Consider the following 19,757-nt stretch of genomic DNA (forward strand, 5'->3'; position numbering starts at 1 on the left):
CAACTTCTCTGTAGGTTAAAAACTTTTAGTATAGAGTAGGAGACTGTGGTAGTTTGAATGTAATTGGCCCCCATAAATTCATAGGAAGCAGCCCTATTAGGAAGTGTGGCATTGCTGTAGTAGGCAAGGCCTTCTTGGAGAAAGTGTGTCCCTGTGGGTGTTGGCTTTGAGGTTTCCTATGCTCAATATACCACCCAATGTCACAGACCAGTTCCTGTTCCCTGTGAGTCAAGATGTAAGAAATCTCAGCTCCTGCTTCAGCACCATGTCTGCCTATACACTGCCATGCTCTCCGCCATGATGATAATGGACCAAACCTCTCAAACTGTAAGCTGCCATCTTACTTGTTTTCCTTATAAGAATTGCTGTGGTCATGATGTCTCTTCATAACAACAGAAGCCATAACTAAGACAGAGACAAATATCATCTGTGTGTAATGCCCTTTTCTAGGTCCCTGAAGACCCTGATCGCAGCAACCACAGTGGATATAATAACCAGTACATACTCAGGCACTGGGAATCGGAGAGCTCGGCCTCTGTCTGCAACCACTGTAGCCTCTGCCCTTCGCTGTCCACGCAGAAGGCTGCGCCACTGTCCCTGTCCCTCTGGCTGGCTTGGTAAAGGCCATCCTGGTCACACTGTAGGCCAGCCTCATTCCTCTGACAGTCAGTGATACCTGGAACAACAGATGGACATGGTAATGAGTAACAGGACTGTGTGGTCTGTTCCTTCTCTTCCACCTTCCAGGACCCCTGGGCTGTGGTGATGTCAAAGTCATGGGTAAACCAGACATTCTAGCTGAAATCTCTGCATGTGCCCATCCTCAGCAAAGCATACCACCAAAGCACTATGTCCAGTCCACAGAGCACCCTTCGTATAGGCTGCAAAGCCCATATTTTGGAATATGATCTTCAGTGTGATTGTAGTGGGAGATAGGGCTGTAGGAAGGTGATTTTTGACATTTTTGTAAGGGATTGGTGCCCTTACAAAAGAGGACAAAGGAGCCGGCATGCATTGTCTGCCATATAAAGACACTCAGAAAGCCAGCATCTGTGGTATTTTCAGTAGACACTGAACCTGATGGCAACTTGATTTGGGGCTTCCAGACTCCATAATAGTGAAAAACAGAGCTGTTGCCTGTAAAATCCACCCAGCTTATAGCTGTTTGAAATAGCTGCCTAGAGAGACAGCAACATCCCCAGACCCCCAACCTGGTCTTGTCCAATGCTACTATTCTTTCTTAACTGACACTTCTCCTGCAGAGTGGTAAGCTTGGTTGGTGTTTCTATTACCCTGTGAAAAGGTGGTTAATGACTTCTTGCATTCCACTTCATGGAAGCTCCATGAGGCCAGGACCTGCAGCTGACTGCATTTCCTGGTATCTAAAATGTACAATCCCCCTCAACGTCCATGAATGTAAGGATGAAGTCCAGGGATGGATTCCCCTCCATCCCTGTGTTCAAGTTAACACCTCTTTCTGGAAATCCTTTCTCCACCTGCCCAGTAGTCTTCAGATCAGACAATCCACTAACACTGCTCTGCATTCAGGAAGATAAATGAGGAAGCTTCATGACAGAGCCCAATCCTCTACAGCTACACAGTAATGTCACTGCAGCACCTGGATCAGTGTGCAGCATCTGCATCAGTGGGGGGGGGGAGGTGTTAGCACACATCAGATACCTCCTCACTGCTTGCTATGGGCTTGACATTGTGTCTGCCCCAAATCGTGTGCTGAATCCACAATCTTTCATGTGATAGAATTCAAGGGTAGCACCTTTGGGATGCAGTTTCAGGGGGATGAGATTAGGAGTTTAGAAGACAATGGAATGTGTTTAAGCAAAGAGGAAGGCTGAAGGTCTTGGTCTCTGTGCATACAGTACACAAAGGCCTCATGAAATAAGCAGCTAGAGAAACCCAACCTTGACACCTTTGTTCTTCCCACCCCATAGCCCCACCTCTAACCCTCTGTCATGCCGCGTTGGCACACTGATTCTGCATCCTGAGAACCACAAAAAACAACAACAACAACAAACAGTGCCTATTACTCTAGGCACTCTGTATCAGGTGGTATACCAGGAATGTGGCACCAATGACCTGTCTCATAGAGGACAGACTGACATTCAGAAGACAGCTGCCTGATGTAAGCCACCTTGCTGGTGAGGGGAGGGAGGGACCAAGGTGGATCTCATTGTTCTGCTTCCTCCATTTCTGATGTGTCTCCTTCACAGTGAGGGGCAGGGCCTGACACAGATGCCCTTTTAAGAAAGTTCTGCTGTGGCACAGGGATGGCATGCCAGGCCACCTCCACTAGGAGTCAATGTTTAAGGGGAAATGGTACTCCGATGTCAAGGAGTTTGCTCTAGAGATTGGCAGATTCCTACCTACAAAATCCCTCTTGTTTTGAGTCTGTCAGCATTACCATCCAATTAGCGTGGCCCTTCTTTCCAAGGAAACTTTCCTTATCAGAGGTGTTTTCATCTCCTTCGATCACTTTCTAAAATATTCTGGAACATATTCACGCTGTAAGCAATAACAATTTGCTTCATGCTGATGTAATTGCAGACTCTCATCAACACGGTCTATTACAAAGCATGGGTCCTTTCCCAAGAATACCCAGGTGGTTTTTAGTAGTCATTTGACTACTAAATGACTCTGGGAGTTTCATAACACATAGGAAGACCAAGTATACAGGGACCTGGCAAGCATAAGGCCGAACGTGAGTTACACAGTGGTTATGTGTCTGGGTGGGAAAACTTTCTTCGGGATCTAATAAAGTTGATTTACAAAACCCAGAAGTTTCAGAATCAGGCAAAACTAAGTTTAAAGATCAACTGAGTTAGTTGGGTGAATTTGACTAAGTAAGCTCATTTATTTGAACCCTCATCTTATTTGTAAAAAGTGGGCTACACTATCTACCTGGGAGAGGAGTTGGGGTGACTGAATGAGACTTTGCAGGTAACATGACTAGGCTGGAGCCTGGCAGGAAACTATCATCATCAGAAAATGGCCTTTACCCAATGGTTCTCAACAATGGAGAGCTTTGTTGTCCACCACCACCCAACCCCCGTGCCACCCAAGAGATTCTTGGCAATTCCTCTCATCAAGTGTGCTCATCATAACTTGGGGGAAGAGGCCACTGTTGTTATCTATCGGATGTGGGATACTGATGCTCTTCAACCTCCTAACACTGTGGGTCATTTCTGGGATGCAGAGAGATCTCCAGTACTGACACTGAGCAGATGTATTGCAGCCCACTGTGTGGAAAGGTTTTTCCTTCATAGTGCCCAGAATAACTTACAAAGAGTCTTGCTGTAAGCTCCAGCAGCGATGGTCGTTCTGCCTCTGGGGCATGGGATGCAGGCTGAGCTGCCTGCTTGTTCTTGGTATGTGCCAGCAGGACAGAGAGTACAGCGGCCATCCTGAGAGAAGCTTCCTTCAGGGCACTTCACTAGGGGTACAAACATAGAAGACATCAGAGTGAGAACTTGCTTTATGGTCACAGGCAGGGCCTGCAGTACATGCAGAATCCTAAAATCAGCCCAGGATTTCCATGGGGCAATTAATGAGAAGCAGGGAGCCTCGGGATCAAAAGCTAAGGAGACAGCTATAAAGGCAGACAGGCCTTTCTCTCCATAAGCTATGGACTTGCAGGAACTGTGGAAATTCAGGCAAGATTTCAGAGGTGGGTCAAATGAAGTAGGAGACAAGTCAGGGCACATTAGAGAGAAACAGTCTCTGAGAAGTTAACACTAGAGACGCGCGTGTGTGTGTGTGTGTGTGTGTGTGTGTGTGTGTGTGTGTGTGTGTTGTGAAGCAAACACCAGGCAGTGTAAACAGTAAGTGCAAAATCCCCAAGATGTAAAGGCAAGAGAAAGGCCGAACCAGGCCAGCTAGGGGAGCCAAAGCTGAGACTGCAAAGGAGATAAGCTTGGCAGGAAATGAATGGGAAAGATGAGGCCCAACCACAGTTTCCCAAATCTAAGGGTGTGACGGAGAGTGGAAAGAGCAGGCGGATCGGGTGAAATCCCACTTCCTGTCTAGTTCAGCATTTTTATTCTGTGTGAAATGGAGTCAACACTATTTAATGGGGTACAGCAGTCATGAACAGACAGTGTCTGTCCTCATACCAGACTCATGTGTGCACTCAGCAAATAACAATTACTTTTACTTGTAAGAAAGTCCTTCCTTGCAGCCAGCTATGCACACATGGTACCTTCTCAATGGGTTGATTCCGGTAATTCTTAGCAACTTAGTACCATCTCGCTTGGCAGCTGTGGTTGATGTCCCTGTGTGTCAGTCACTACTAATGCAGCTCATACTGCACAAAGACAAGACTAACTGGGCACCCAGCAGACTAAAGGTGGTTCTTGCTATCAGGCCTGATGGCTTCAGATTGACTCAGAAAGCCCAAATTCTGTGGATAAGAGCTCTTGTCAACTTGTCAACCTGGATGCCAGTGTCTTCCTGTGCTCTCTCCCTCTTACACTGCTCAGCTTCTGGTACCCAGTGCTTTTTCTCCCTCTAACATCTTCAGCCTCTCTTCGTTTCTCTTCTCCAATATGGCATAGGCGGGGAACCCAAAATCCCCCATAGAAAAGGCAAATATCTCATAAGGCGTTAAAGTCAGATCTCTCAGGAGCTCCACTGCAGAGCAGCGCAGGAACCAACACCCAGACCCTGGTGGCTCAGAGAAGCATGGAGGACCTTTCTCTTTTCCCTCCTTTTTCAGGGTTGTATTCTCAATAATTTGTCAAATAGCTTCAAATACTGAGTTTTACTCTGCAAAAGGTGGAGTTGGAATCTTTCCCACCCTTGGAGCCCTCAGTGTGTGTTTGGCACACTGCTGGGCATGCTCCATGGATTAATATATACCGCTAAGAGTTCGCATCTATTCCCATCTCACAGGCGAGAAAGCCAAGCCTGAAGTGCTCAGCCATCACTTCCTACAGCACTGTTCTGGAAGGTGAGAGGGGGGAAGTTATGACACGTGACAGGCACAGTGCCAGCTATTTCCACGTGTTGTCTCACAGCCCTATGAGAAGGACATCTTTTCAGAATTGGCAGCAAGGCAATTAACTGGTAAAATGTAAGCACAGAGTGGCGGTGAGATGAAGCCAATGTCCTAGGGGCTCCTATCCCTGGTCTGCATGCATACTTGGTGTCTCTGAGTAAATCAGTGTCTCCTCCACATCTTAGAAACTGAGTCATACTTTCCAGTCCACCCTAGCAGAGAATATCCTTCTCTCCGAGCATGGAGTTTCATTACTTCTTTGAGTCAGGCTCTTGATGATTGGTTGGGACAGTTGCTTTTTCAAGTAAAGGCCCTCTGACTTCAGGACTAGAGGAAATAAAAGCTTCCTGGCCAATGCAAGTGGCCTGCCATCTTCACTCGGAGTCCTGATGAAGACAGGAAAGTGAGACCTGGGGAGATAGCATCAAACCACAGGCTCCTGTCTGAGGAGTGAGTGTGCATGCTCTTTCCCCACTGTGGTTGTCCCTGATGTCAAGAGTTTTTCCACCTAAAGAGCACCGTTCATGATTATAATGAGGTGGGGCCTTGATGACTATCATCCTTTCCTCAGAAAGTGGCTTCTCTCAAGTCTACCTTGGCCCCTACATGCTCATTTTCCCCTTCAACTATGTCCTTCCACCAGCCAGAATTTCTGAGAGCTGTGATCAGTACTTGCCTTTATATAATACATTGTTGGATCATTTGAGTTTAGAGTTTGCAAGGCTCTGAATCATATCCTTCCTGCCAATCTTTCAGCCCCGTCAATGACAGCTATACTTTTGAAAAGAGGAAAAACATCTTTGGGGAGAGATCATGGTCCTTCATGCAAACCCTGTCAAGTCTTTCTGGTTGTTGGGACCAATTAAGTCCTGGCCTTCAGCAGCTCTTCCCTGACTAGAGCCTTCTAATTGAAGTTACTAGACGCTGTGCCTAGCTTGGAGGATCAGAGGATGGGATTTTCACCTGTTGGCCATTGACTACAGTATATTTAAGCCTCCATGGTGCTATTAAAGAGGGGCTTTTGGTACAAGTGTTGGAAAGTCTGTTTGTTGGTCTGTCTCTGCGTGTTATTTTCAACCTCCAGTCCCTTGCCCGAAGCTCATGAACTGGGTTCTAGCACATACAGCACGGGTGGGGGGGGGCGGCACTGGTCCTGTCAGTCTTTAGCTCAAAATTTTTCTGTGGTACTCTCCTGGTGGTCCAAACTTCTTGTCTATCTTTCTCTGTATTCTGTCTCTCTCAGTGGGTCACCTCCTGTCATGGCATTATCTCAGAAAGTCAAGGACTTTGAGACTCATAGCTTTTTCAGTAATCCACCAGTTTTCTGGGATAGTCTTCATTTTGGTGACCCTAACACACAAAAGTACACACACACACACACACACACACACACACACACACACACATTCACTCCCATACAAGTACCTTACTCCCATCTGCCTATCTTAGCAACAATCCCTTTTCACTTTTCCAGACCCCACCCAGCACCTGCTACCCCAGCATGCCCCTCTGACTGCCCTATAGGGGCTCTTTATAGCACAGCCTTCTGGTCCAGTTGTGTATGGTGGGGTGGCCTTTGCTGCTCTGTACTTGTGACATGGGGCCTGCACATACTAGATTTTTAAAGCCCAAGTGGGTGGATGACAGATGGATGAAATGGGGCAAGGGAGGAGAGGAAGAAGGGGAAAGCCACAACATACCACTTTGGGGGTGGGGAAGGTCCACAGGGACCTAGTTCTATTAGAAGACTTTGTAGTGAGAAAAGAAGAAAGAATTTATAGTAGATAAGTGAAAATTAATGTCCCATATAAAGAGAATGGAAAATCCTAACAATCTCCTGGGATCCACTTCCTCGGGATCCATAAAGATATACGGAGGCAAGAGAGTGAACTAAACGTATCCTGATGAAACTGCAAGCAAGGCATCTTCTCCCTAGCAGCATCAGTTCCCAGGATCGGAAGGACCATACAGGCCACAAGGGAGGGAAGCTCCTTCTGCCCCCCCAAGTCACTGCACTATCAGGGACCACTTACATCAGACCTCAGAGACAACAGATAAAAAACCCCTGCTTCATCTCCATAGGACAATGCTCTGCCTTGTAGGTCCACAGCTGTGTTCCAGATGTGTTTTAGAAAAAGAGCCCAAAAGGAGAAACCTGAATCTTGGGAGCTGTGATTTCACTAGACCTCCCTTGTTGAGAAGGGAGAGGCGTGGTGCACAGGGCGGAACTAAAGCTCTGGAGCAGATAGAGCCGAGCTCGCATGTCTACACTGCCAGGCAATAACACAGGCACTTGCCAAGAGTTTCTCATAGAAGGAGAGGTGTGCTTTCATCAAGGAAGTTACGATTTTCAGGGGAGGACAAGTGACCTCCTTGGTCCGCAGGATGAGGAGGTGCTGGGGTGGGCAGCACTCAAGTCCAGGTGTATCTAAATAAAGAGTGCTGTCCTGGGTGTGTTTAGAGCTTATGCCTCAGTTTCCTCACCTCACTCAGGATAGGGTGGGGGCACACCAAACCCTCCAGAAATGCCCACACATACAAGAAGGACCCACATATATAAGAAATTCACTGGGGATCTCAGACATAACCAAAGCTACCCACGTCTTTTTCTGCTGCTTTTGTGAACAGATCCTTGACTTTTCTCTCTGAAGAGAGGAAAGGCTGGATGGTCAGGTGGTCAGCCCTTGTGATAGGATCTGGGCGTCACTATTGATCAAACACCCCAGAGGAAAGTTGTGATTGGATTATCATCTTCCCCTTTATTTCGTGTGTGTTGTAACATGAACACAGTGTCCTTACATGTATATAAACACCCACACGCCAACTTAATGGTGTTCATCCGGGGAGCCTGGGACACTGAATATTAAGGTTGGAAAACATAGTGGTTGACAGGTATGACTTGTCCTCTCTGTGACCCTGTTCCTCCCACTTAGTAGATGCCACCATCCACTCTTCCTCCTCTTCTCAGCCTCTTGTTTGGAAATCCCTTAAAAGACAGAAAGACAGATTATGTGTTCTGGCCCAAGAGGAGGTAGGATTCCTCACCCATTGATATTGGGTTTGGGAACTTCAAGTCCCTCTTGGGAGACAGCCTGTTTGAGCTGCACACACCCATTTAACAGAGCCTCCACTTCTGTTTCATAGGAAAAGGCTCTGCCAGCAGGGACTCCTGTGAGATAAATATTTGCAAAGTCACACTGTAGAGTATAAAATCTGCAATATATAACGGCTGGGAAATGGCTGTGCTCCTGTTCTCTGTGCTAGGATGGGGATGTAGCTCAAACCCAGTAACTTGGCACAGATTTCAGAACATCTATGGAACCTTTCTGTTGCAACCAACATAAATAATGTGGGGAAATAACAGAGAAGATCTCTCTCCGGCTTGATAAAAACACTTCATCTCATTCCATGTAGGAAGAAGGCTTCCATACCATTATTAAGCCTTTCAACCTTTGGTGATGGAACAACGATTCCACCACCCTACCCACATATGAGCACATCTCAACCCCTGGAAGATTTATATTAAGTTATATTGCCAGAAGGAATTAAAATTAGAGGAGGGATTAAAATAAAAATAGACAGACCATTCAATCATGGAAGTGTCCTGGATTATCCAGCTGTAGGTCATTAAAATGGTTCTTAAAGCAGAAGGATGTGGTTCTGGAAGCAGAGAGGGTCAGAAAGGCACTGTTGTGCTGTCCTTGACGATGAAAGAGGGATTCTGGGGCCAGGGAGTGTGACTGACTTCGAAAAACTGGAGTCAGACTCCTCAAGTGTCTTCAGGAGGAATACAGTCCTGAGGGTACCTTAATTCTCGCCAAGGAGACCCATGTGGCAATTCAGCCTACTGAGCTATAAGATAAAACCACTAGTCTAGAGTGATTCATAAGGAGAGCAACAGGAATCTGACACACATCTTTCTTCTACTTTGCAGCTGCATTCCCATGAGAGTGATCTTCAAAGACACTCATGGCTAGAGCAAAAACAGCCAAGTCAACCTGTCCCTGTCTCATCTCCATGAGCAACAGAGGGGGCTGGCAAATGGCTATATAGGGGTTGAGAGGAATGACATCTCCTAAAACAAAACCCAGAACTCTTGAGCCAGGATACAGGGTAGACATTGGCTTTCTTTTCCCAGTGACCCCAGCACCAGGGTTCAAGCTGAGGAAGAACTAATAGAAAGGACAATGTCACACGCTAGATTTTCCCTCTTGCTGAGCCTTGTGAGTGATGGCTATTGACTGATTCTCATGAAAACTGGACAGTGGAAGATACTTCTTGACCAACGCATTGATGATCAACCTCCCTTCCCAGAGTTCACTGGCCTTTCCTGAAGCCTCTTGGGGTTCCATACCTCAGTCCAGAGAGAGGTGGGTACCTACCACAGACCAGAGGGTCCTGACTGGTGACTGAAACTCTGTAGAATCCTTCCAAGCACCCAAGCTGAGTCCTGGGAGAGGTGACAAAGCTGTCCCCATGGAGGAAGTACAAGGTGGTGTCTGCTGGGAATGTCTTGGAGTCCAGATGAAGCTGGAACTTGCCACTTTGGATCAGATCTGCAAATCGCCCGAGAAGATCCTGGCCCACTAAAGCCCTTTCTGTAAGACACAGGTGAGGCAGGAAGAGGTCATCTCTCTGTTCCCTGCAGGACCTCCCTGGCAGAAAGACACACGGGTATCATGAATTCTCTCTCATTAGACATTATGGCAGACTGGGCTCAGAGGTGAGTGGCTGGCCCAAAGTCACAAACCTGCAAGTCAAACTCTGATCTTGAGTCTCAGATTCTGTGGCACCAAAGTGGTCCATCTTGGCATATGATATGCCTTACCATGATCTGAGGTACACTGTTCAGATTCTCTACCCCTCTTTAAGCCCCAGTGTCTACATCTGCTTTACAGACCTAGAAATGCTTCTCTTACCGGTGGGAGGTTCCCAGGGGACAGCGTATATGCAAGGGCCACCCACATGAAAGGCATGGCCTTCTGTTGGAAATGCGGCTTTTACTAGCCTGCTAAGTTTAGAGAAGGCTATGACTTCCCAAGCAGAAAGCTTGGGAAATGCCATGAAAGGTGCTGGGGCAGACCTCAATGTGCAAAAAACATTCATGCTAAACCTGTCCCTAGCTGTGACCTAAAGCCACAGTCATCATTGTCTTCACATTGAAGCTGGGGACAAACATCTTACGGTTTAACAATATCAGACATTCCCAAATTACCCAGGCTTTCTTGGGGGAAGGTTAATGGAAATCCTTTATTCATAATGATAGGTAGATTCCTGCCACAGTGGCATCAGGAATCCAAGAGAATGATAGATATGTAGCCTGCTTCCTGGATTCTACCCCAGTCTTTTGTTTTTGACAGATTTATGCTCATAATACAGAGGTCAGGTTGCAGCTACTCGGGTAACTGGGTGTTGGGCCACCGAATGACAGAGGAGAGACAGGAGTGATCCCCTCCAGATGTGTGGATTATTCCCTACCCTACCAGCAAGCTCAAAGAAAACAGGGCACACACTCATGATAGCGCACACACGATTCATCCTACCCTTTTCTACCCTTTCTTCTTAGGTCTTTGTGATCTCTTTATCCATCCCTAGCATAATTGTCAGGCTTTAGGAGGGAGCAATGGGTTGAGGTGTTTTCTCAGTGGACATGGGTGGTATGGAGTTGTAAGCCAGTGAAGAGTCCCTCTCTCCACCCAATCTCCCCTACAATGTGTCTCACCCCTACATTGAAGTCTCTAGCCTCTCTGTTGCTTAGGATGCTATTTGTTCCTATTGACCAGAACTTTACTGACTTTTACATATTTTAAGTATATATGCTATTTGTGATTAACCCTTTGAGACTTTCATACAATATAATTTGATCATACCACCCCAACTCTTTCCCCTAACTCTTCCCAGATCAGCCCTACACCCCACCCACTTCCCAAATTTCATGTCTTCTGCTTTTCTAGTAATCTATTGATTACACAGTAATTATTATCTAGTAATTATCTAATAATCTATCCAGTTTGTGCTGCCAGGTGAGACAGTTCAGGAGCTTAAGAGTACTTGCTGCTCTTGCAGAGGACTGGAGTTCAAATCCCAGAATTCACATTGGGTGGCTCACAACTGCCTGTAACTCCAGTTCCAGGGAATCTAACTTTGATATGCTTTTAAACACACAACTAGCAGTTCCCAAGAGCTAGACACAACGCTTCCCAAGTAGTTATGAGAAGTCATGGCACCTTCCCCGGTTTCATTGTAAGGAGGGAGTCTGAGGCTCCATGAGGCTGCCTGGCTTCTTCAAGACAGCAGCCCAGGTGAACATACCAATGCTGTGCAAATCTGGAAGTGAGGCCATTGAGATGTCACCAAGCTGCAATTTCCACGTAACGTTCACTCCCAAACGCTCTGCAGTCAGACACCCCACCTGAACCGAAGAGCTGTCACAGACAGTGCTGGAAACCAGGGTCCCAAATGTCTTCACCTGCATGGAGAATGACCCCTTGGTTTAGGAACATAGAAGAAGCTGATGTTATCAAGCACGTGTCAGGAATCTGAAGGAGCTTACGTTACGTCCTATAGTCTTCTATCACCCTGCTCCTGGGGCTTTGGTTACTGAAAAACCTCTTCCCCATGTGAGGCTCCCTGAGAGTTGATGCTGAATTCAGCCCTCATTGTGGGGAAGGCTGCCACATACCTGGATCTGGCAGAAGCCACGGCTTGTCAGCTCATCCAGTATGAAGACCTGGAAGGCCTGCAGCAAGCCGGAGTAGTCAGCACTGCACATCTTGCCTGGTGGGAGCAGGAGCTGGAAGTGTGCTTGTGTTTGCATGGTCTGCCACAGCTGAGGCCCTGCAGCCAAGCACAAGAGGTCAGTGGACAGGGGCGACAGGCCTGCAGGACTCATTCCTGTGGATTTTCCTTTGTACAAAGAGTTCCTCCTCATTTAGCACAAGCACACAAGCATTGCCTCTTTGCACTGATGTCCTAAAATACCCATACGTTCTGGCACACTGTTTTAGCTCTGAGTCACTGAGCCTCCTCACAGCAAGCTCAGTCTCTGAATCGGGGTTCTTCATAGGGGTTATGACAATCTCCCTGGAAAAATCTCCCATACTGTTTTGCAGATAAACACCACCATCCCTCTTGATCTGCAGGCTAGGGGTAGAAGTTCTCTAATGCTGTTCAGTGTTCAATGAGGATTAACTTGGTCTTGATTTCAGCTGAGGCCACCCTGTTATATAATCAAGGGGACAAGCCACTTGTTTGTCCCAACTACATCTTAAACTTTTTCTGGATGAGAACCCCCTACAACCCACGGTGCTTTGCTGCTAATCCCATCCTGAACACTGTGGCTGTCAGCTAGCTCCTGGCGATGGAGGTCAACCTCAGGGTATGGGTCTTCACCTCAGATGCTTCTACCCCTACCCTAGGAGAGTCACGTGTGATGCTCTAGTTCAAACTGGTCTGCTGGAGCTACTTACATCCTGTCCTTGTCAAGGCAGGCTTGGGCAGAAACCCATACTTCCACACTGTGTAGGTGGGTTCCCTGGGGCAGTAAGAAACTGTACAAAGGAAGAGGTCTACATCTATCCAAGATGCTGATGCTCATCTGGCACAGGTCTTGGACCCCTGTCTTTCTAGGACTTCACCACAAGGGTCAAGATGGATATGAGGAGGGGTCAGGGTTTGCCGTAAGGTAAACAGGAAGATCAAAGTACATTGCATAGGGTCCCTAACCCTGCAGCTGGAGTATCTACCACTGAACATCTGTATCTGATCCAGGTAACCGCAGGCAACCTAGAATAATGTTAATTCTCCCATAGAGCATTTGGCTCCAGAGAGCCCCCCAGAAAACCTAATCCTATGGGTGTGGGCTTATATGCTCCTAGAAGCAGTGCTTCCTGGGGCCAGCTCTCCAGCCTTGGTGCCACCTGATGTACCATAAAAAGGTTGTGTGTGAGTGGGAGAGCGGTTCCTCAGCAATAGCCCTGAGAGGGAACAGTGCAGGACAAATGTCCCCATTGCTACTCACGCTGGCAGACTCGGGGTGGCGGCGGTGACACCCAGCGCTGATTCTCCAGGTCACAAATCAGTGGCTCTCGTGGGACTGCGCTCTGACGGCCCTGGCGGCACAGTAGCTGGCACCGCTGAATGGCAGACACTCCTGGGCCAGAGGCTGTCTCACAGAAGACGACTCCATCCATCACGTCTGACTCCGAGAATGGCAGTGGACACTGTGGACCTGGAAGCGGGTAGGGAGAAGAGTCATGGCTGCCTTACCAGCCATGACTAGCTCCTGTCTACTTTTCTGTGTCCCTTGGTTATTTCTCAGGACCTTCCTGGCTGTACCCTGCTCTGCCAGGGCCTGGGCCTTCCCCCCTCCTTCTCTGGATAAACCCACCATCTCTCGATTTCACCAGACAGTGAGTCAAAGATGAATTTTCTAACAGTATCTCCGACTACCTTATAAATCCAGTGGGCCACCACTCCATCCTCTTTACTTCAGGGCTCACAGACCAGTTGCTGTCCTCCATGTTTCCCACTATAGCAACTTGGAGCTCAAGGGGTGACACCTGCAGCCACTGACTGCTTCGAGTCATAGGCATGCTGTGGAGCCAATGAGGTCTCTGCCCTCCCTATGTCTTCCTTGTCTGAACCTGTTCCCTTAGTGAGACAACAGTGCTCTGTGTGAACTCTTCAGCACTGTCCCCCTTCCTAATGTCCCTCCCAGCCCCCACTGCCCAAACTGGCTATGGGCTCTTGATGCCTTGTGTGCCTGTTGCCTCTGCCGTCTGCTCTCCACACTCAGCTGTAGAACATTCCATGGGACTCTGCAGCATGGGAGAACCAGGCCAGGGAAAAGGAAAGAGGACAGGGTGGACTCCTCTTCACTTTAGTGTCCTGGCTCTGGGATCTTTCCAAAATTGCATCTACCAGACACAGTCATCAAGGCTATGGTTAAGCTCTGACCTTGTGGCCTTAACCAGCACATTGTTTTGTTTCCTTGGTTTTTGGTTTGCTTTGGTTTTATTTTATATTAGACACTGTCTTGCTATGTTTGTCATCTGAGCAGGTTCATGACCATTGCCTTCATGGCAGGCTTTTAATGAGTATATTATAAAATATAATACTATATCTCAGTATGCTTCTATATGCTCATGAGACATTTCTCTCTGTATTTGATATTCAAGTAACTTCCCGAATAACAAATAAAAACAAACAAGATGGTCCCTTGCTAGAAGTCAGAAATGTGAGTCCCCATGAGGTCCTGCAGTTGGGATGCTTCTTCTGACTGCAGACAATAGGAAAAGCCAGGCCAGATTCCATTTAACTACCACAATAGATTTCAGAGGCACCAGGTTCTTCCCAATTTCAAGCCCAGGCTTGAATGAGCTTTGGAAGTGCCCACCAGTAACCATAACACAGCAGCCAACTGTCTTGATACCGTGCCCATTCCTGTTCCAACAGCCCAGCATCTCCAAGACCCTGACCTGGCACAGCATGAGGCTCTCAGCCTACAGCCCCTCCGGCAGCTCAAGACTTACTCTCGCAGGCAGGCTGGGTGCCTACCACACGGGTCCCAGGCACTTCCTCTCCGTTGTCCAGGACGCACCAGCAACTGTCCTGGACCAAGTCACACTGCACTGGAGAGAAGCCCCCGCCTTGCTCCTCACACATTGGGGTGTAGCCAGGGCTAACTTTCTGGGTCAATGCTCCACTCTTGAGAGCATCACAGAGGCCGGGGCCTGTACAGAGGCAAGAGAAGGGAAACACACTTTGATGTTTGCTCCCAACTTTGCTACATCACTCCCTGGCATTCCTACCACACCAGGTTAACAGCTTGTAGGGTTCCAGGGGTCTGGGCTCTATCTCTCCCATTGCCTACCATGGAGGGGCTCAGAACCTCGCAGGGGTTTTCAAAGATAAGCAACTGAAGAGAAGGGTGATAGGGTGCAGTAGGGAGTCATGGGACAGTCTTGAGTCAGCAACCAGAGAAAAATCTGTGAAATCTACCAGGAAACTGCTAGGGGTCTCTGAGAATCTGCTAGAGAGGAGTGGGGAGGGATAAATACCTTCTAGGCAGCTGAATTACATTGAACAAAAGTCAGGAAGAAAGAGCACGCCCTCTCTTTAAGTGCTAACCAGTTTGTGACAAGATCTCAAGCACCAGCAATGGCAGAGAGGAAGGCAAGAAGTCATATCGGAGTCTAATATGGGAACCCTGTGCTATGCCAAAAAGCCCCAGGATGACCTTGACAACATAAGCACATGACACAGAGCTGCAGGACCAGGCAGAGCATGCAGTACCTCAGAGCAATATGACCAGTGGTCCCCAAAGTACCAGTGTCCCAGTAGGCAGGGACAGATGCTGGGTAGTGATGCTTGGTTACAGAGAGCACAGCCAGCTTCTAGACACACTGACTTTCCTGAGCTCTTTCAAGATGGGAAAAGTCCTGTCTTATAGATGAGAAAGTTAAGGGACATTTGGGTCAGGAGCTGTGTCCCAGCTGTGGAGGTGGCAGAGTTGGGACTTTTTACCCAGTGCTCGCCTCGGAGGCTTTAGGACAAGGGGAAGAGACAGTTACTCACACTGAGAACTGCCGTTTGTGTTTGGTGGCATCCGTTCCCCTGAGGCTGGGTCCACGCACCAAGTTCCTGTGCTTGATGTCTGTTGCCTGGCATACTGTCCTGTCTGTGACAAAGCCATAGTCATTTCAGGATATGCAAGGTTTTGCAGGTCACTTACTGGTGAGAGAAAGTCTTACAAGAATGTCCCTTCCTAACAACTGGTGACAGCTGCTCCAGGCAAAGAAAGTTTGCCATAAAGGAGTCACTATCCCATTCGAACTTTAGAGCCATGCTCTGAATTGACGGCCACCAAACAAGGTCATGTTTTGCCATTTGAGAGCAGGGAAAAGTGAGTCTTCTTAGGAGGTGTGAGGCACTGGAGCGATATCCCATAGCTAGCGAGTAGCCGGGCTACACATGACACACACTAACTTTACATGGTCTGGAACTAATTCCAGAGATGACTTTTTCACCCAGAACCTCAAAGAAGCCTTAAGTGTCTGTAATTAGTAATACAGGTATGCTCCAAAGGCAGTGACCCAACAAGCCCTACCTCCTGTTAGGGACCTTCAGACCAGACCTATCAGTGTGGGCTCCTACTTTCCTTGCCTAGCCTGGGTCAACATGCTTCCCTGACCTGACACGTTAACTATCTAGGCCTCAGGTCTCAGTTTCCCCACCTAAAAGCCTGGAAGCTGGAGTAGATTGATCCTCTATGTCTCTCCTCTCTCATCTCTTCTCTCTCTCTATCTCTCTCTCTCTTTCTCTCTCTCTCCTCCCCCTCTCTCTCTGTGATTGTATGTGTGTATGTAGATATGCATGCATGAATTTTGTGTGCATGGAGGTCAAAGACAACCTCATCTGTTGCTCCTCAGGTGCCAGGCACCTAACATTATTTTGAGAGGGTTTCTCATTGGTCTGGAATTCAGCATATAGGCTAGGCTAGTTAGCCAGGAACCCCAGGCATCTCTCTATCTCTGTCTCCTCAGTACTGGGATTATAGGTAAGACACTATGATGTTCCGTCTTGGCTACATGGGTTCTAGGGATTTAGGTCCTCATGTGTGTAAAACAAGAACTTAGAGCCTTTCATTCCAGGAACTCCTTCAGCAGTGAAGCCCCCATCCCATTTCTGCAATGCAAAGCCCTGAGCACAGAGACATAACCTGGCAACAAAAAAGCATCCAGCCTTAAGTGTGCTGAGTGTTGAATTTATTGACTGTTGCTCATTGGCTTTATATTCTGCAGAGAGTAGTCACCCCCATTTACCCAGCAACTGCAGGAGACTCACAAACACCTTCCTTTCAGGTGAGTCACAGAATCCACAAGCACTCAGAAAGGTGGGGACTCTGCTGCCCCCATCATTCTACACCGAGAAAGGGAGATCAGACAGCATGCCTCTGGCCAGCCATCTGGTCAACCGCCAGGTAAGATTCAAACTCAAGCAAAATTCTGAGGGAAGGTTATGGGAAAAACGTTAAAATTGTGAATATTGGTCTCGACTCATTGAGATCCAAACGGAGTCCAGCTGTCAGTTAACTACCAGTCCTGGGAGGTGAAGGGAAACCGGGAATGCAGAATGGCAAGAGCCCTCACAATCATGTGATCATCAGGTCACATGCCACAATCACACTTCTGGCCTTCAGAAGCTGCAGTCCTCACATTTTGTTTCTCAGGAGAACAGCCATGCTGGGGACATTGGGTAGGCTTATCTCCAGGAAAGGTTATTTGTTAGCCAAGCTAAAAGACCAAATCACATTGGCAACTTTCCTTACAAATCAATTAATAAGTGGACCACAATATTATGCCACAATAACCATGACATTGCTCTACATTTCATGACCCCTGAAAGTCTAATATTCCCTATTTCATATGATTTTCACAAAGCTCCTGGGAACTAAGTGGAGCAGGCGGTGAGGTCACCCACCCTTGTGTAGGGACACAGGACAAGCATGGGGGTATGAACTGTTTAGTAGGTATGTGGTTAAATCCTGAACCTGAATTCTTTTTTTTATGTTTTATTTATTTTATTATTATTTTTTTATTTTTTATTTATTTATTAAAGATTTCTGCCTCCTCCCAACCACCGCCTCCCATTTCCCTCCCCCTCCCCCAATCAAGTCCCCCTCCCTCCTCAGCCCAAAGAGCAGTCAGGGTTCCCTGCCCTGTGGAAAGTCCAAGGACCTCCCACCTCCTTCCAGGTCTAGTTAGGTGAGCATCCAAACTGCCTAGGTTCCCACAAAGCCAGTACACACAGTAGGATCAAAACCCAGTGCCATTGTTCTTGAGTTCTCAGTAGTCCTCATTGTCCACTATGTTCAGCGAGTCTGCTGAACCTGAATTCTTTCCCTGGACACTTTTATGTTAGTGTTTCAATAAACTGTGAGTTACAGCTACCAACAGAGAAGCTAGGAGTGACAAGGAATAATGTTTTCCTCTAAGGCTGGGAGCCTGAGGGCCAAGTACATTGACCTTAACAAGGTGTCTTCAGAAAACATATGACAACAACTACATGTATTATATATATTTAATATATATCATGTATTATTAAATACTATACTGTATGTTATTTTATATAATAATGTATATATATAATCAGTTTTTAAAGACTTTTGGTAAAGGATTTGTCTTGGAGTCTCAAGATAATCTAAGAAGTATATAAGACAAGAATGTGGTCCAGGCCTATGATTAAAACAAAGCAAAACTGGACACAGAGAAGGCAAGCAACCAATCCAAGGACACATAGCCAGGTCTAGAAGGACCAGGACACCAGTGACTCCCTGTGAGTTTTATACTAATGAGAATGAACTAAAAAATCTAGAAAATGCACTTTTAGTCAGAGGAGACCAATGTCAGTGAACCTTCCTTGCTTGGATTTTTCCTGAGTCCACAGAAACTCACCTGTAGGCAGGTGGGAGTGAACAGATCTCCTGAACCTGGCTTTCCTTGGGGTCCAGCCTGCTTCCATGCAGAAAGCAGCCCATTGGCTCTGGATAGCTCACAGCTTGTGGGGCCTGTGGGAGAGAGGGGCTGTGAACAAAGGGCTACAGAGCTAAGGGGGAATGGGTATCACCAGATAACCCCAGACTTCAGACCAATAGACGTGCATTCCACAAAGCTAGAACCTCAGGACAAGCAGGCTGAAGTTCAGGGGCAGAGACACAAGTGGGGTACATTGGTGGCTTTGAGGGGTCAAGTAGGCTACTGATACCTCAGGGGGAACCCTTAGTGGGCTGCAGAAATACATGTGTGGCAGTGATAGAACCACAGTAGTTGGAGCTGCCTAGGAGCCAAGGACCAGGGACCAAAGTCAAACCCTGTCACCATTCTTTGCTCTTCCAGGTACACCCCCAATGAGAGAACCAAGAAGGATGACCCAAAGTCAACATGAGCCCCAGACCTGGGGACATAGAAAAATGTGTCTATGGTATTCTCAGAGACAGCTCTGCAGGGCTCGACCCTAGAGTCCTGCTCAGTTGTATGATCAAGCCGGGTCCAGCAGCATAGAAGCCATTCTAGAGCAGATTAAAGAATCTCATGGGCTTTACTTACACTGGGGCATCTGTGAGGAGCGTGTAGTCAATGAGGCGGGGATGACCTCTCCCCGCCCATCCACACACCAGCACTGTCCTGAAATAAAACAAAAAACAAAAAAAACAAAACAAAACAAAACAAAAAAAAAACAAGCCATAGCCCATAAGCTCCGAAAGTATGCTGGGAACTCTCCCAAGTGCCCAGTGAGGAACTTCTCTCTTTTGCTTTCATAGCAACACCAGCAAAGTAGCCTGTCTGGCCTAGGCTCCCCTCCTGACACTGTCCACAGTCACAAGACTTAGCATCCAACATTCCGAGCCAATGAGCATTTCAACCCCACCCTGACTGGAGGTCCCTGCTTCCCTTACACCTGGGAGACAGCTGGTAGTGGAGAAGCTAAGGGTTTGTCCTAGTTGCTAAAGAGGGGCCAATAATCTGGACCACTTGCCTCCTGCTGTGTGCCTCTTTCCTCTCTAAGTCTCCTTACCGGTCCCAGCGTGGCACTGCACAGGCTCCCAGCCTCCAAGACTATCACACTGTGGTACATAGGGCCGGGACCACAGAAGACTGGCTGCTCCATCGGACTCCCCCTGGGAAGCACGGAGATGCTGGTAGAAATTCAATGCTAGAATCGCAGAAAGAAAAACACAGAATAC

The 19,757-nt window shown here is 47.5% G+C and overlaps 1 protein-coding gene across 2 annotated transcripts in view; it reads right to left on the minus strand.

The window, feature by feature from the left end:
- Positions 1-19,757, minus strand: part of Tg (thyroglobulin) — a 171,522-nt gene that overhangs the window by 130,935 nt on the left and 20,830 nt on the right. For both annotated transcript variants that reach the window (XM_005354537.2, XM_005354538.1), the window contains exons 12-22: positions 19,589-19,726; positions 19,120-19,197; positions 18,469-18,581; positions 15,590-15,692; positions 14,545-14,745; positions 13,032-13,241; positions 11,694-11,848; positions 11,324-11,480; positions 9,394-9,609; positions 3,299-3,448; positions 506-676 (exon numbers count right to left, since the gene is read on the minus strand). In XM_005354537.2, coding sequence (XP_005354594.1) covers positions 506-676; positions 3,299-3,448; positions 9,394-9,609; positions 11,324-11,480; positions 11,694-11,848; positions 13,032-13,241; positions 14,545-14,745; positions 15,590-15,692; positions 18,469-18,581; positions 19,120-19,197; positions 19,589-19,726 — 1,692 coding nt within the window. The remainder of the gene's footprint in view (positions 1-505; positions 677-3,298; positions 3,449-9,393; positions 9,610-11,323; positions 11,481-11,693; positions 11,849-13,031; positions 13,242-14,544; positions 14,746-15,589; positions 15,693-18,468; positions 18,582-19,119; positions 19,198-19,588; positions 19,727-19,757) is intronic.

Source organism: Microtus ochrogaster, chromosome 15 (assembly GCF_000317375.1).
Source record: "Microtus ochrogaster isolate Prairie Vole_2 chromosome 15, MicOch1.0, whole genome shotgun sequence".
Classification (NCBI taxonomy): domain Eukaryota; kingdom Metazoa; phylum Chordata; class Mammalia; order Rodentia; family Cricetidae; genus Microtus; species Microtus ochrogaster.